Raw genomic sequence first — 17,407 nt, forward strand, 5'->3', positions numbered from 1 at the left:
GAAATATTGTACGACCGCAGATCCCGAGTTCCAGTTGGCAGATTTCTGAGAACGGTCTATTTTCATGCTTGGCGTGGAAAGTGGAACGAATGCAAATCAGCGCGCATTGTCACATGTTGAGTTACAGTTTATCACATTCTTTACAATAATGCATATTTAGCCGGATGGCCGAGCGGTCAAGGTAACAGCCTATCGCTCTGGGGAACCCGGGATCGAATCCGAACGGGTCGAAACCCAGGAATTTTTCGGGGGGTGGTCCGTTAGGATATGTCGGGCCCCGTCCCTCACCACCCGGTCGCCCCATTGTGGGCCTGGCCGAACCCATAATGGGCCTTCTAGAAGAGGCCCTCTTAGGGCCCATAGGGCGGAAAGAGTTAAAAATAATAATAATGCATTTATTAAATTTATCTGAAAAACTTTCTACAAATTCAGGTAATAAATAAAATAAAATAAAGTTTAAAGAAACTTATACAAACTGGGACAAGAGGGAGAGTAAAAATTTCAAGAAAAATGCGAACAAAAATTATGGACAGCCTCAAACAGGAAATCGTCTTCAACATATTTGTCTTGCAATTAAAGTACGGATTTTTTTTCGAAAGAATATGTCACTTTTTCGAGAAGGAATGTTATATTTCTAAAAATTTAGATATTAAGCTTTATTATTGAAGGAAATACTAAAATTCTTGGCTAAAACAATGTCTTAACAATTAAACACTAATTAAATCTCAGGAACGAAATTTCACCAATACGCTATATACTGCATTTGAGTGTCAATGACTTCCATATTGCTTAAAAAATGAGTTTACATTACTTATACATTCTTTTTTTTTATATAAAAATTAACAAGTATATAAAACCTAACATTAAATGTTACTAAATTTCACGCATAATCTGTCATCCGCGGACATTAGCATCCAGGATTTGTATAAAGACGTATTACGCTAAAAACTCGAGCAGAAAACAGTACAAATCTGGAAAATTAATATTATAGTAGTGTAATGCGTATGAATCATTGTGAATTTAAGCCCGTATGAAAAAATTTATATTTGATATAACAGGTGAAGTTGTTCTGTAATTTTAAAACACTATAGTTTTTATATGGATATGCATGCAGGTGGCCAAATTCTTAGGGGACTGATAGTGAGTGCACTTTAAAAAATAAAATTCAAATATAATTTTATATTATTTTAATATAGTGGTCGGCGATGAAATAGATTGATGATAGAGCTGTGCAGTTTATGGACATAAATACGTCGAAGCGTACAGTACAGTACATCTTAGCTGTTTTGCATCGGAAAACTTTAAAGTGCGAGCAATAGGTGATGGGGGATTCGTCCGTTGAACCAGAGAAAAATTCAACAGTGGGAATTCCTTAACCACTGCGATTGTTTCTTGTTTTAAATCACGTAAAAACTTGGAGCAAATTTCAAGCTATTTATTTATATAAATATCTTAATATTAATGCTATCATTTTCCCCATAAAGTAGCTATTATTTATGTTAACGTCTTATAATTAAGTTTGAGGTCACACGTAATTCATTGTGAGTGGTTGCATTAAATAGCAGAGGTACTGTACAAGGTTTTATGTGTATGCTTAATTTTCATTGCGAATGGGCCTTTTATTCCCTCTAATCATAAAGCAATACTTAACACCATTGTGTTAATTGTTGACAAAACCAAAAGGAAATTTAAATAATGCTAATTTCTTTTATTACTATCATTTTAAATAAATCAAATTTTTATTCGTGAATACCTGGTATAAATTAATTTATCTGTATAATTTACGTATTAATTATTATAAAGCAAAACTGATCGAAAATGCAATTAATCGAAACATTAGTCATCATATAATATGTGGATCTATCATGATTCAAACAGAATTTTTGATTATTCACCAAAGAATTAAGTGTTTTTTAAAAAAATCTACTACGTTTTGACACTGAGGAACAAGCACACTCATCGTAAGGCTGTTCCACGGTAATTTTTTTTAAATATTTTACGGGCGGCACTTTTAGGGGGCGGCATTTTTTTCACAATAAATAATAATAATATCTTGTTAAAATTTGAACCATTTCATTTCATATTTTTGTCGTACCTACGATTCGGACCGATTGAAATGAGCAGGGAATTTTTCGTTACTTATTTTGTGACGAAACTGGGGAATCCCCTTTCTTTAAATAAATCTATCATAATGACATCTTGCTCAATGTAGCGACTGACAACACCGTCTGTACTGACTTGTAGGGATTCCCCGTATTTTATTTAAGGGGTACGAAATTTTCCTCTGCCCGGGTAGCTGACACCTACGCTACGCCACTGTCTGTATTCAATGTAGTGGACCCAATTTACAAATCCACATGGTATTAAACGATAAAAATGCCGAGAGAAAAAGCAGTTAAGGTATTCGTTTATCCAATAAAAATACATTATTTGAAAATTTTAGTACTTTATAATGAAAAACTTATTAAATGAAAGTAAGACTTCTTTACCTTGTTTAATTTAAAAAACTGCTAATCGATCAATAACCTGAACTAAGAGGTAAATATAGATACAAAACATATAACTTCAGTCTCAGTTGTATATTTAACTTACGTTATTTGTTCTCATTTCCAAGAAATTAGTCGCACAAAAACGTTTAATAATTTTACTGACTATAGACGACCATTTTCAAATGTCATCCGTTGATGAGCAAATCCAGTAGCACAGTAAGCAAAGTGCTTATTCGCCGGAGGCCACCAAGGATTTGGTTTCGTTTTCGATATTCATAAAATTCAAGTACACTTTTACGTATACACGTGAAATATGCTTTCCCTAACATTATCTGATCATTTCAGATAATTTATCTGTTAATGATAATTATCAGATTTATTATCAGATAATTTATCATTATCTGATAACATTATCTGATCAACTAGGTATGATTTAAATGGGTTTTGTACATAAAAGTCCAGCAACAAGTTAAGTAACTTTTCAGGCAAAAACATTTAAAATTGCGTGTAATGCCATCTATTATGATACTTTATTAAAACACATTTTATATTATTAATTATTATAAACCGCAAAAACCTTAATTTTGAATGTAGGGAGGAGTTTTATAAAAAAATTGTAAATTCCAATAACGAGTAAAATCGTTATTAAGTCCGGCTCTACTCGAGATATGGCATAGGACCACCGCTATCTTCCCATCCTGTCGATCTTTAACCACTAAAATTTTATGGCATCAATCCTCTAATATACAAATCTTCCTTCAAAATTTCAGGAATTTTCGACAAAAAGCACACAAGTTATTAAACTTCAAAGTGGGCGAACAAAATCATGCCCCTACGCATACCCATCCATACATACAGAAAAAATCTCCCAATTTTTTGTTTTCATTTCTCGACGTTTCAAAATGTAAATGTGAGGTTAGCCGATTGGAATGAAAGAATGTTACGGCGGTCGAGCGGTCAAACGGTCTTGTGGGAGAGGACGGACTCACTAAGACAGGTTACCACCAAAAACCGTTTAATAAAAATAGGAGTTTCTTACAACTTTCTTCTAAACTTGGACAAAACCCAACTCTGGGAGCGAATAAAAAGTTTTTTCTCTTCTTTTGGTTGAGTGTTCAACGTTCGATCTGAAGTTCTCTCGGTCCCTCGACGACGTACTGTATAGTGTACGTTTCGGTAGACGGCCCCTGGGCATGCGGCGCAGTTTCGGATTGAAGGTTCGGGAGATGGGTGAATCTGGTAGAAACACGATGTCTTCAGGAGCGATGGTTAGTTCGGACGTCGACTAGATGGTCATTGTTGGCCCACACGGTGGCGAATTCTGAAGACTCGTAATCACAACAAAATAGCCAAGCCCGAACTACGAATCAATAACTCGTAATAACCAAGAACCCGGGTGTCCTTGAACGCGAGGGATTTAAGCGTTTTGCCACAAAAATCGCCTCTCCATTGGTCTCTCCTTGTCACCTGGTGACAATTCGAAACCCGATGGAGGGCGCGTGAGGGGTCAACGTCGCGACCGAACATGATTCCTCTCCCGTCACGTTTTCTTCGACTTTATTCCTTTCCACTATTTAGAATAATTTACACAAAAATCTATTGTTCGATCGAGACATCTGATCTCTCCCGTTCGCGTCGGGAAAGGAGCTCTTTAAATTCTTGATTGATATCCCCTCTTTCGGACCTCCCAGTCGACTCCCGTTCGGGTCCTCATATAAAAATCTCGGGGGGAGACATCTTTTGACCGATCGCTACACTTTTCCTGTTATAACAACCGGAAAAATTATGTATAATAAATAGTTGTAGGTGGTGAATCATTAAAATAACGATTCAAGATTTGTAAGCACGGGAATTTCTTGAAAAAGAACAATAGAAGAATTATGAAATTTGCACTGTAAGATAATCGCCTATTTTCTAGTGAAAAATATTCAAGAGAATATTTAACATAGAAAAGAAAATATTGTGACTAACAAAATGTAAAATATTAAGAAATTTTCTACATTTGTGAGACTCAACAGAAGCGAGTTAACTAATCAACTGTCAAAAGAACGGGTGAGGTGACGCATTCATTTGCGTGAGGTATTTCTGTGAATTGCAGGCGTTTGCATGGAATAATGGATGTCCACCAGTGGTTGAAGAGATAAAATTAGTTGAATATTGGTCGCGGGTTTGCGCCTAGCCTAGTTTTTCGGCTTTACGTGTCTAACACCAAAATAAGAGTTTCCTATATAAAGTCTTCCGGGAGCTTCTGCGTGGTGGATCGTGAATATGTTGCGTTGCTTTACTCCAATCCAAACAGAAATAACAGAAGATCGCAATGTAACGATATGAAACCAAGTGATGAAACGACTGGCGAAATTTTTAAAATTCTACAAAGAATCAATGTATCATCGTATAAGCTGCAATAACTAATTTACGATGTAATTAAATCTTGATTTAAAATTTTTTTAATTCAATAGAAATACTCACGTTTGATATTTTTCAGAAAATGAAGATCATTAGTCGGATGTCACGATCGTCATGCAAAACGTGCACGAAGTTCATTAAACTATTATCAGTGTTACGCCTTAAAATGTTATCCATTATTTATGTATATATACGTTGAATCACGATTAAGAAGCATATTTTTAATCGGGCAAGTAACTAACAACCGTATTATTTAGTCAATTTAAATTCCAGGACTCCCGAATATATTTATGAAAAAATCAATCTCGAGTATTCCGAGTTCTTACTCGGAACAGCATAAATTTCTAGATTAAAAAACATCAAATTGTAAATTATAGAATTCAATTTACAATTGACAAGATTTCAGTAAAGTTCTACTTATATTGTTTTGTTATAAAATTGTGTTTCTTGCTAATGGGGTTTAATGATGCAACTACAAAACGTATTTTTGTTTTGCTTTGTACGTTATGTTTACTAAACATATTTTTATGTCGACTTGTATGAGACGGATAATGCTGCTTATACGGTAGATGGGTAATTTTTTAAATTTTACGAACACCGAAGTTTGCTGAAATCTGCAAAGCCACCAAACGTAAAAAAGTTACCTTTTGCAACACGTTTCCTTATGCATATATATAAAGTATAATAAATGACGCGTGGACATTTATTTGAAAATATCAAAATGCTAGTATTCATTCTTTATCCAAACGGATGATTTCCTGGAGTTTTACATTGGACCAAGCTAAGGGATATTACAGCTACTCCTTAGAGACAGTCGAAAGGCTGAGCGGTTAAGGTGACCACATACAGTTCTGGGGATCTGAGATCAGAGTCCAGACTGTCGAAAAACCCTTAGGAAATTTTTTACGGTGTTTCCTCATCATCCAGATGCCCCTGCCGAACCCGTAATGGACTTGGTAAAAAATTCCTCTAAAAGGAAAATTAAAAAACCATTTCCTAGATCACTTTTCAGATAGGTAGAGGCAGCGCCGGATTAAGCCTCTAGCGGGCCCTAGAAAAAATTTTAATTGGGGCCCCATTTAAATAAGTTGCTTCTAAACAAATCTTATATAACCCTCGGGGTGCCTGATGAAGAAATTTCCGCCGAACGCCTGGTGGGGTCCCACAGACCCCAAAATAAAACACTACATTATATGGCTTGTAAAGATAATTTCAATGTTATGTTAATATATATATACAATAGGTTTATTAAGACATATTTAGAATAAAACAATCATTGATTTAAGTGAAATATTTATTCACACGACTACATAATAAAAAACATCAACTTTTTTTGTTGTAACAAAAATATTAACTTTGTTTCTCTAGAAATCATGATGTAATCTCATTATAATTTAAGTATTTTGGGTTCATTTTAATGGCACTTAATATAATTATCTGTTAAAGCATAAAAATTAAGCTTCTTCACTTAAAATTTGAAATTGAGAATTTAGGCATTTTTTCCATAGGAATTTCGCATGTCCCATGCAAATAAATCTGGATCATTTTTTACAGACGCTCAATAGATGCTTAAACGTTTATCTACTGACAACGTAAACGTGTTATAAATCAAGCAAACACAAAAAATATTACTTACACTTTTGCAACGCGGAGCGCCTGGTGGGGTCTGTGAGGCCCTGCACTTATTCGACCACGTCTTGTTCCAGAATATCGCGCGATGAACTAAAAATTTTGTGGGGATCGCAAGCGCATGAAGAGAACTGAAGCTACAAATAACCTTAAGTCGCTAACGCAAATATTAAAATAGTTATGAACTTTTGAAAATGAGTCGGGCCTCTCAGACCCCACCAGGCACCCCGAGGGATAATGTGACATTAGCGTAGCTAGCATGGGTGACACCCGGTGCGGATATCGTGGTGTCACCCCAAGTCACACCGTAGTATCACCCTTTCTAACTCTTTTATAAAACACTATTGAATTGTAATATCTTCGCACTCGAGCAACTTGAACGCTATATCGAATATGCGATGTCGCGACGTATTAGTTTAGATTTAGAAAATAAATCATAACCATACGTCAGTACTACCACGAGAGGCGGCCCTAGGAATATTTGTAGATGGTGCGAGAGATCTCGTGGCGTACATTACTTCTGACGCACGGGTGGCTGTTGACCTTTTTTTTTTTTTTAGGTAATGGCTAGTCGAGCGGAGCTTAGTAGGAATTGTTAAATACAGCCTTTTCTGTCCTATCGAATTTCTTAAATAATTTTTAACTCGTTTTGAAACAGAAATCTGCACTGAAGCTGGGCCCCTCCGAATTACGGGCCCTAGACATTTGTCTACTTTGCCTATTCGATAATCCGGCCCTGGGTAGAGGGCATTTCCACATTTACAGGTTTTTATATTGGTTTACACATCTTGTTAAGAATGAGTAAATAGCTTTTTCCAGTTATTATTTTATCTGACCATCTTGTTTCAAACAGAAACATTGTACTTCGATGTTGCTTTATTTAATGTAAAGTACATATTACTACATTATCTGGATATATCGTCTTATTTATGGTGTTTTTACTTTTTAGAGTACAATACATTAAATTTATTTGTCAAACTAATTTATTATGCTAATTGAACTTGCAATTCCAAAAGCAGTTTTCAAATTTATCCAATTATGTCAAAACTCTCAAATTACTTTGCTTGGCATTCTTGTCAGTTAAATTGGCTACAACCACCTAATGTACAGTACACTCATGTCCAAAATTAAAGCAACACACATACACACCTGATAATCTGTTACTAAAACATCAGGTACACTTCCTCACTGTTAGCAATCCTAGCAGACAACTGTCAGAAAAGTTTTTGCTATATATAGCGAATTAATTTTGTCACACTAGTGTGCTACTATAGTGCCTCATTTGCTTAGCACTTTGCTGATTTACATATGACATTTCATGACACTAAATTTACACAGGTTTTGTTTGTTGCTTTAATTTTGTACACTACTTTAAATTATTATATTTTAAATTCAATTGAACATTTCTGTGATACTATACTATACTATTTTAATACAGTATTGTGTTCAATACAATTTAATACATTTTTGTACATGCTATTTTCTAATGCTGTTATTTGTAGTTTTTTAAATCTTTCTGTCCTGTGGGCACTAAGAAAGCCTCTTTTTTAGCAAGCTCATTATGGATTCAGCTAGGCCGGCAATGGAGCACCGAGGTGACGAGGGACTGGGGCCAACATATCTCGTTGGACCCGTCCAGATTCGATCCTGAGTCCCCAGAGTAGTAGACTACTATATTGATCGCTCAGCCATCTGGCTGTTGTGTTATTTGATTATACCTATATGGCGATATGACATTTTTTGTGTTGACATCGTGTCTTTTCTGCTTCCGACTTGCTCTTATATAGTAATCACAAAAAGATTTTTGTTATTAGGAATAATTATGAATCTGTTCATAGTATTCTGGAAAGAAAAAACTCAAGAACCAATTGAACACTACAAAAGGCAGCTGTACACAAAGTATTTTGCTGGAGGAATAAAGGGGTGGGAAGGAGAGTGAGGAGGTAGAAAAAAGAGAAAGGAAGGATATTTCTGAGTGGCACATGTAGAGAACCTTTAAGAAGAGTGGCCAAGGAACGTTTTTATATAGACAGTTTGTGATTATTGTAACCTTAAGTTGCCATTAGCTACATAAAAGCTAGACAAAGAAGAGTGAATGCCAAGTGGCTGTTCACAAAGGCTCAAAACTAATACGTTATACCAGAGTCATAGCTAACAAGCCCTAAGAGGCAGAATAACCTAACTAACTGAATGAAGAAGAGAAACAGTGAGTAAACAGTTTACTAAATCTGTCTTAAAACTAACTTATTACTATACAAGAAAATGGACTACTACTACTAAGACATGCTAGAGCAGACAATGACAAAGACCCACAAGCACAATACCAATTTTTTTTATATATATTTTTTAAGTATATAAAGGAGACAATGAACAATGGAAATAAACAGTGGAATAGAGACAAAACTGAACCCAAAAGTCTAAAATTACACAATGGACACAACTATTTGAAACTAACCTTATCTAAACTAGTAAAAAACAAGAAAAGCTATGTGCCATTCGGGCCACCAGGATGAGAGACCACAACTGCCTTGCTCTGGGATACAAATGAAAATAAGTGTTGGTACATTGTACTCCTGGCCCTGCACATCACACCAACTTATCCAGACATGGATACACATACACACATGGATATCTGTTTTTTTTTGATTTTTTTTAAATTCAAAATTAATGCAACATTGCTGTTACAATTGTATGTCATAATTTAGAAATAATTCTATAGGTTCAATTAAATATTATCCATAAAATTATTTAGAAAGGCCCTGAAAAGATTTAATTAGCCACTGGCTCTGAGAGACTAAGGACTGCACTTAAATTGGCTTAAAATTTTTATGGTAACTGATTTATCTAGATATGTTGGGATCTCATTGCGAATCACTTGATCATCCCTAACGTGTGTCTGACTAACCCCAAAATGGGTATATAAAAAAAACCCTGTTAGTTCCCTTAGAGTAGAAAGAATTCAAACTAAGGCAAATTTCAGAAAAATTTTTATTTTGTTCTTTTTGTAAATTATAACTTAAATTTTTGATGAACTATTACAGAATTTATTAAGATTGATCATACACATACAGATTTTAGGAATACTCTATACATAATAAAAATTAAATATACAGGTAGGCCTCCTACAACGCAGTAGATATGTTCCTTGAAAATATCGCGTTGTGGGAAATCACATTATAGGAGACACCAACTTAATACAAAAACTGTAATTCAGTTCTAAAAAGAGAAAAACTGCCTTTTATGGTGTAACATTTTCATCATTTTTTAAATTTATGTACATAAAAAGCTTAAATAAAATTCATCATCATACAAAAACTAAAAAGATTATGATTTGAAGTCAAAATCAAAAAGAAACATAATGTTATGCTCACAAATTCAGTCCTCATTGTCACTTATTATAGTTGTTAGAGAATGTTTGACTAGTTTTATTTCAAGATATGAGCTTGTAATAAGATATGAGCTTGTTTCATCAAGTTCCACTGCACTTATGTGATCCATTGCGATTTTTCTGTTATGTGAAAGATAATTTGTTTCTAAATATCCTAAATCATGTTGTAAGAAAATTTCCACATTTTTCCAACCATGTTGGAGTGAAAACGCATTGTAAAGGTACTGTGTTATAGGAGGCCTACCTGTACTGTATTTTCAGTTCCTGAAAATATAATTTTGAACCATTCTGTTCTGAGTTTAGTCATAAGTATTATCTAAAGATACACAAAATGTTATTGTTTCAGCAAAATCTTTTTGCATAATTACTGTTTTGCAATAATTTACTACATATTTACTGCCAATGACTTTTACCAACAAAAAGAATTTGTTGTTAGCTTCTTTAAATCTGTATTGAAAACTATCAACGTTTGTCCAATCCATCATTAATTGACTGATTTTGTCACCATAATGAGAGAATCTCTCCGACAATTCATCGTCATCAAGCGAGAGCCTAAAAGTAGCCTTTTGCAACATCTCTGTTTTGGAATCTGTCATTTTAAAATAGTCTAGATTGTTTAAACAAACTAAGTTTAGCAGCACTTCAAATGCTAATCTTCCAAGAGTTTGACTATCTAAGAAATGACTAGAAGATGATTGATAATAGGAATTTTTTTCAAACATCAACCATGACATTCTTTCTAATAGCATCAGTAAAATCTCAGATGCCAAAGGTTTCTTGCTTATATCTAAGGAATATGGTGACAAAATCTGGAAAATATGAGAAATAATTTCAATTATAAGATTTTCAGTTTCATTTTGAGTGATTTTGTTTGATTGGAATATTTCATAATAAATCAAATCATGCATTAGTTTGATGACAGCTTTATGTTTATCATCCTCACACTGAATTGGACAATATAAGTTCAACATCTTGTCTAATTTTGTTTGGAATTTTAAGCTTCTTTTCCTATTTGATTTATACTGATTATAGGATTTAAGTTTATTTAAAATTTCATAAATACTCCATGGCAATCCAAAATATTTTCTTCTGCCAACTTGATTAAATGTTGCCATATACCATGCTGAAGCTTTCTGAAATACTTTGTCTTTGTATTTACTGGTACACAGAATATTGATTATTTTGCTGTTAAATACAGTAAAACTTGTTTTTTTTAAAAATTCTTTAACAAATTCCCTTCTCATCTCATCTACTAATATCTTTATTCTAAATTGAATTAAGGATGTACTGCATAAGTTCTTATTATTTTGTATATGTAGTTTTCTAATGGAATTGGATAGCAGTTCTTCCTCAGTTTCAATTCCATATTCCTCAAGAATTTCAGATAATTTGTTATGATACATCAGTAATGCTTCATTGGCAGATTCTTCATAATTTTCTCTTCCATGATAATCTAAATCTTGATCGGGAGTCAGATGTGAAGTATTTTCTGAATTTACAAAATTTTCAAAATCTGCATGCATTATTTGACAACGTCGATAGAGATGACCTACAATTTTGTAGGAAAGATAAGTATTGGTTTGTAACTTCTTGTCTAAGAAATCTGGAAAGTCCTCTGGAAAATCATCTTTATCTTCTAATTTTTCAGTCTGAAAGGATTTTAAACACTCTGAATACATTTTTGCAACTTTCTTGCATTTAACACTAAATATGCCATCTACATTCTTGTCTGCCAAAACCAAGTATGCAGAGTATAAACTTTCAAGCTTATCATTTTTAATATAATCACAGAAAAATTCAATTGTGCTTTTGTCCTGTAAAAAAAATTCAAAATAAATACATAACTTCTATTTATTACTTAATTTTTTATTTCTTTTGAATACTGAAAATTTAATCTATTTCAAAATAGTTTATATCTTTATTAAACATAACTTTCTGAAAAATATAATTAGTAATATTTACGCAAATAGAAATCGATTCAGCCATTCTCCCATGATAAACAAACAAGTAGACAAGAATTCAATTTTAAATACAGTGAAACCTTCTTATATGACCACTGAAGGGATGAGCTCAATGTGGTCACCTTATGCAGAAAGAGGGATGTAAGTGTTCTTGATGAAATCAGTTAAGTAGAAATAAGCAAAAACCCTAAACCTAGGAAATTTAATATGAAATACAAAAAATCCAGCAATGAGTTGCATAACTTTTCCTGCTGTTATTCTCTAAATAAAATCTCATAACTTTAAACAATATTATAATTAAAAAATATAAGTTGTGTGGTACCATATGTTATGAGATTTTGTTTAAAAATTTTCTATATTTTTAATTATTATTGAATGGCAAAAAGCTTAATTTTGAGAGTAGTAATCAGTTTCATATAAAATTGTAAATGATAATAATGCATAACATCTTCATTAAGTCTGACCCCACTCAAGATATGACACATGACTCCTTCTATGTCTCCATCCTGTCTACCTTTAATTAAGAACCAAAATTTAATAGCATCAATGTCCCTTATACACAAGCTGCCATGCAAAATTTCATTTCTTAATCTTCACCCCATCCTGAGATATTAAACAAAAGAGATGCCAAATACACATACACATCCACAGAATTTTTTTGCTGTTTTTTCACGTTTTTAGGTTTAGGAGGTCTCAAAATGTGGATATTTGCAAAAAACTCAAAGGGTCAAATTTGAAATGATTCCAATACTTTCCAGTGTTATGTATACATAATAACCAGGAAAGTAAAATCAACATACAAAACAATTGAATATACAGTAGTCTAAATGAAAACTTATTAGAAAATACAATGCAACAAATTCAATTTTTTATGAGAAACATCTGTCCTGGGTTGCTTTATAACTTTGTTTTTTAAAATTTTATCAGCTATAATTTTCTTGCCTTGATATATTGACATAAGATCCTCAAGAGTTATTGAAAAAAAGAAAGAAAATATTAATCTCGCTTTTGAATTAAAAATCCACACACAGAAACTTAACAAAGAACACACAAAGCAAGCTAGCTCATTTTACAAAAGTCAAAATATAAAACACTGATAAGGGAAACTTTGATAGTGACCCATGATCATAATCATAATGGAAATTTTTAAATTTTCTGCCAATACAGCTGCTAAAAATTGCATAGCATTGCTAATATTTTCAATTTATGATTATTTAAAATTTTTCAAACTACCATTTCTATTGCACAAGCTTCCAAAATAAATATTTGGGAAGATTATGAGAAATTTCATTTAAACCCCTTATCCACAAAGTATGATGGTTTCAAATATTTTATACTGTATTTGTAATGAGATCAATACAAATTGAATTACATTCTTTAAAATTTTTTGGTTTTTATGTTTCTATTTAACAGTCAGTTTACTCAAGATGATTTCTTATCCTGGGACATGACCATAGTGGTCACTGTTTACAATAGACAGTGGTCACTTTATGCAGTTATTCCCATTGCAAAGTGTATTATTTTGTAAAGACTGGATCAAAGTGGTCAACTTAAGCAAGTTTCACTGAATATAGAAGAAACATTCTACATATTCCATTTCTTCAAAAGAAAGAAAAAAAAAAGGCATTTTTTAACTGCAGATGATATTTTTATGGTTGGTTCTTCACTGTAGTTACAAAAATCCCTGATCTCCAGTACTGAAATATTATTTCACTGATGATACCAGAGTTGATAGATATACTGGTCCTTGCATTGCCAATAGCTGTAATGCTACTATTCTGGTTTAATAAATATTTCTGCTACTTCGAGCACTTTGATCACGCGCAGTCCTAAGTTTGGCAGGAGCATAGAGAGATTAAGCTGTAAACATTCGAAATTCTTTTAATATATGAAATTTTCTCATTTTTAACTGTTATTTCTTTTGTCTTTTTTAAAGGACTGCTTATAAATACTATTTTAATCAGTTGTGAACATTTATTCGTAAATATCATTAATATTTATATTTCTATTAACTGTCACTTTCACGATTTTAGACTTTAAATTGATTAGACTGTTTGTTTTTTGCTTATAATTTGTGTTCATTTTTAAATATTTTTGGGAGTTTTCATTAAGGACAAGAAAACAGTCAAAAAATATGGGATGTCTTTGGGATTCCTGAGAATTCTATGAATCAGAAAGAAAAGGGAATGATGAGAATTATATACATTTAATTATGGAAATGTGTAGAAATGTTAAACCATGTGTTAAGATAGGATAGATTTAAAGTGTTAAAAAAAAAAAGAAAAGAGATTTAGGATTTAGTGTTGGTTTGGAGGCTATCAAGGTTAAACCTGTATCTTTGTTTTATTTATTAATATTAGTAAATTATTGTAGTTTGAAGTGAGAAAAGAGCTATAATATATGTTATTCATAGTAGTGTTTATTAATGAGCTAGAGAGAGATTAAAGTTGAGCCAAAAAAGTTAGGAACAGCTTAGAAAGGGGGATTAAAAGTCACTAGATTTAGTTCTTGGATTTCAAATATAGACTGTTAGAGCAGCGTTTCTCAAAGTGGGCGATAACGCCCCCTTGTGGGCGGTGAGTAAATCTACGGGGTGCTGGAGGCAGGGTACTGAATGGTGACCAAATGCAAAAGTTGGGGTCACTGACAGCCATTCCCTTTCCTCTGTTAAACGGATAAGAAAAAACATTGCGTTTAATGGTTTCCAGATGTTGAAAACAATGTACGGTAAGGGCACAAAGTGTGAGATTCATAGAAAAGTTTACCTAAGAATATTTTCAATCCTTTCTCACAAGAGAAAATGGGTTAAGGGGCATTGGGTATAACTTTATGGAACAAAGGGGATGGTGGATCGAAAAAGTTTGGGAATCACTGTTAGAGGAAAAAGAGGAAATTTCAACTATTTAGACAACATATTCAATATATTTACAGACACATAATAACATTAGAGATGATTAGAGGATGATGAGTTAGAGATTGACAAATATTATTATTTTACAGGTTAATAATGCTTAAGCATCTTCCTGTGCTCAAACTTTTCTTCTCCATTCTGTTCTGTCTCGACAATTCTCTGTCAGTCCTTTGTGCTCCATGGCTTTTGTTACTTTCTCTATCCATGTAGTCCATGGCTTTCCTCCCCTCCTTATGCCTGCTGGAATCCATTTCAATATCTGTTGTGGTAGTCTAACCTCTTCCATCTTCTGAATATGGCCATACCAGGTTAATTGTTTGTTATGGATATAATTGACTATAGAGTTTTGATAACCATTTTTTTCCCTAATTTCCTCATTTCTTACTTTATCTAGTTTTGAACATCAAGCAAATCTTCTCAAAAAGTCCATTTCTGTGGATTCTAATTTAAATTTAAATTTTGAATTTAATACCCACACTTCTGTTCTATATGTTATCACACTTAGAACTAATGATTTATATATGTTTATTTTTGTTGTTTTAAAGATTAAAGATATCCCATAAGATTCCATTTAACCTTCTTATCATAGATCTTCCTTTCATAATTCTGCCCCTAATTTCAATTTCCATCTGACCATCATTACTAATTTTTGTTCCTAAACATTTAAATTCATAACATCCTTTAATCAGTTCAATTTTTCCATTTTCTTCCAAAACTAAATCATTTATGTCTTCTGTTCCAATTACCATATAATTAGTTCTTCCCATATTTATATTTAGTCCCCAGTTATTATATTCTTTTTTCAGCTTTCTTGTCATATATGTTAAATCATCATAATTGTCAGCTATAACTAATTGGTCATCTGCAAACAATAATGTATATACAGTATTGACTCCAACCACTAGACCCATACTACTACATTTTCTCTTCCATATTTCCATAGCCTTTTGAATGTAAATTTTAAATAATGTTGGGGAAATACAACAACCTTGGCGTAAACCTTTAGTAACCAGAAATCCCTCAGATAATCTTGTTGCTATTTTAATTTTAACAATAGAGTTATGATATAACTTTTAATATTATTTATTATTTTCCTATTTATCCTATTATATGCCTTTTCTAAGTCAATAAATAATAAATGTGCAGTTTGATTTCTAGCAACTTTTTTCTCTATTATTTGTCTAACACAGAAAATATGGTCAAGTGTGGATCTTCCACTCCTAAAACCTGCCTGTTCCTCATTTTCCATATCTTTGTATTCTTCTTCTAAGTAATATTTTAATAATTTTCCATATATCCTGCTGAATGTACATGTAACAGTAATACCTCTGTAATTCTTACTCTCATCTTTTTTGCCTTTTTTGTATATTGGTGACAGATATAAAGATTCCAGTCTTGTGGGATTTTATACATTGTTCCATTAAGTTTTTGCAAAATTCTAAGTAACTTATCAGATCCACACTTCATTAGCTCTGCTGGTATTTCACCAATGCCACTAGCTTTATTATTTTTTAAAGATTTAATTATACTTTCAAAAAGTATAATTAATCTATCTGAATATAGTCATCTTTAATATTATCTCGTATGTCCTCATTCTCTGTATTATAAATAATATATTCATTTCTGTTTTCTGTTAAAAGGTTATTAAAATAGTCCTTCCATTTATTTACCGATATGTACTGAATAGTATTGGTTCTCTTATTATCATTTCTTTTCAAAATTCTCCATACTTCAGTATTTTGTCTTCCACCTATATAAGTTTGTATGGTATTACAAATTTTCTCCCAATAACCACCTGAAGTTTCTTATACTCTATTTTATCTTCTATATTTTTTGTATTTAGCCATTTTAAATATAAATTTCTCTTATTTTTCACCAATTCTGCTATTTCTTCATTCCAATAATACATTTTTGTCTTACATGTTCTTGATTTAACTTCTCCTAATGCTTCTTTAACTGATTGATTATTAATATTAGTAAATTATTGTAGTTTGAAGTGAGAAAAGAGCTATAATATATGTTATTCATAGTAGTGTTTATTAATGAGCTAGAGAGAGATTAAAGTTGAGCCAAAAAAGTTAGGAACAGCTTAGAGAGGGGGATTAAATGTCACTAGATTTAGTTCTTGGATTTCAAATATAGACTGTTAGAGCAGCGTTTCTCAAAGTGGGCGATAACGCCCCCTTGTGGGCGGTGAGTAAATCTACGGGGTGCTGGAGGCAGGGTACTGAATGGTGACCAAACGCAAAAGTTGGGGTCACTGACAGCCATTCCCTTTCCTCTGTTAAACGGATAAGAAAAAACATTGCGTTTAATGGTTTCCAGATGTTGAAAACAATGTACGGTAAGGGCACAAAGTGTGAGATGTAGTACTCTGCACTATATGATTATATTGTTCTTGTACTGTATCAAAGTAGGTTTCTTCTAATTTATCATCTAGTTGTTTCTGGTACAATAGTTGAATACTTTTATTTTGTAAAGAGAGATTATATCTTGGAATTTGTAATTCTGTCTCTTCTGACTCATTATTGATACTAGTGTCAACTTTAAAGTATGGAAAATTTATTTTACTATTAATCACATAATGATCACTTCCACAATCAGTCCCTCTAAAAACTGACAT

At 32.6% G+C, this 17,407-nt stretch overlaps 1 protein-coding gene across 3 annotated transcripts in view; it reads right to left on the bottom strand.

Annotated features, from left to right (window-relative positions):
- Positions 1-10,011: 10,011 nt before the first annotated feature.
- LOC136973938 (uncharacterized) overlaps positions 10,012-17,407 on the bottom strand; it is a 32,543-nt gene continuing 25,147 nt past the window's right edge. For all 3 annotated transcript variants that reach the window (XM_067268708.1, XM_067268707.1, XM_067268709.1), the window contains one exon: positions 10,012-11,726. In XM_067268708.1, the coding sequence (XP_067124809.1) occupies positions 10,212-11,726 (1,515 nt within the window). In that variant the 3' untranslated portion in view covers positions 10,012-10,211. The remainder of the gene's footprint in view (positions 11,727-17,407) is intronic.

Source organism: Centruroides vittatus, unplaced genomic scaffold (genome assembly GCF_030686945.1).
Source record: "Centruroides vittatus isolate TY-2023 unplaced genomic scaffold, ASM3068694v2 contig_3318, whole genome shotgun sequence".
Classification (NCBI taxonomy): domain Eukaryota; kingdom Metazoa; phylum Arthropoda; class Arachnida; order Scorpiones; family Buthidae; genus Centruroides; species Centruroides vittatus.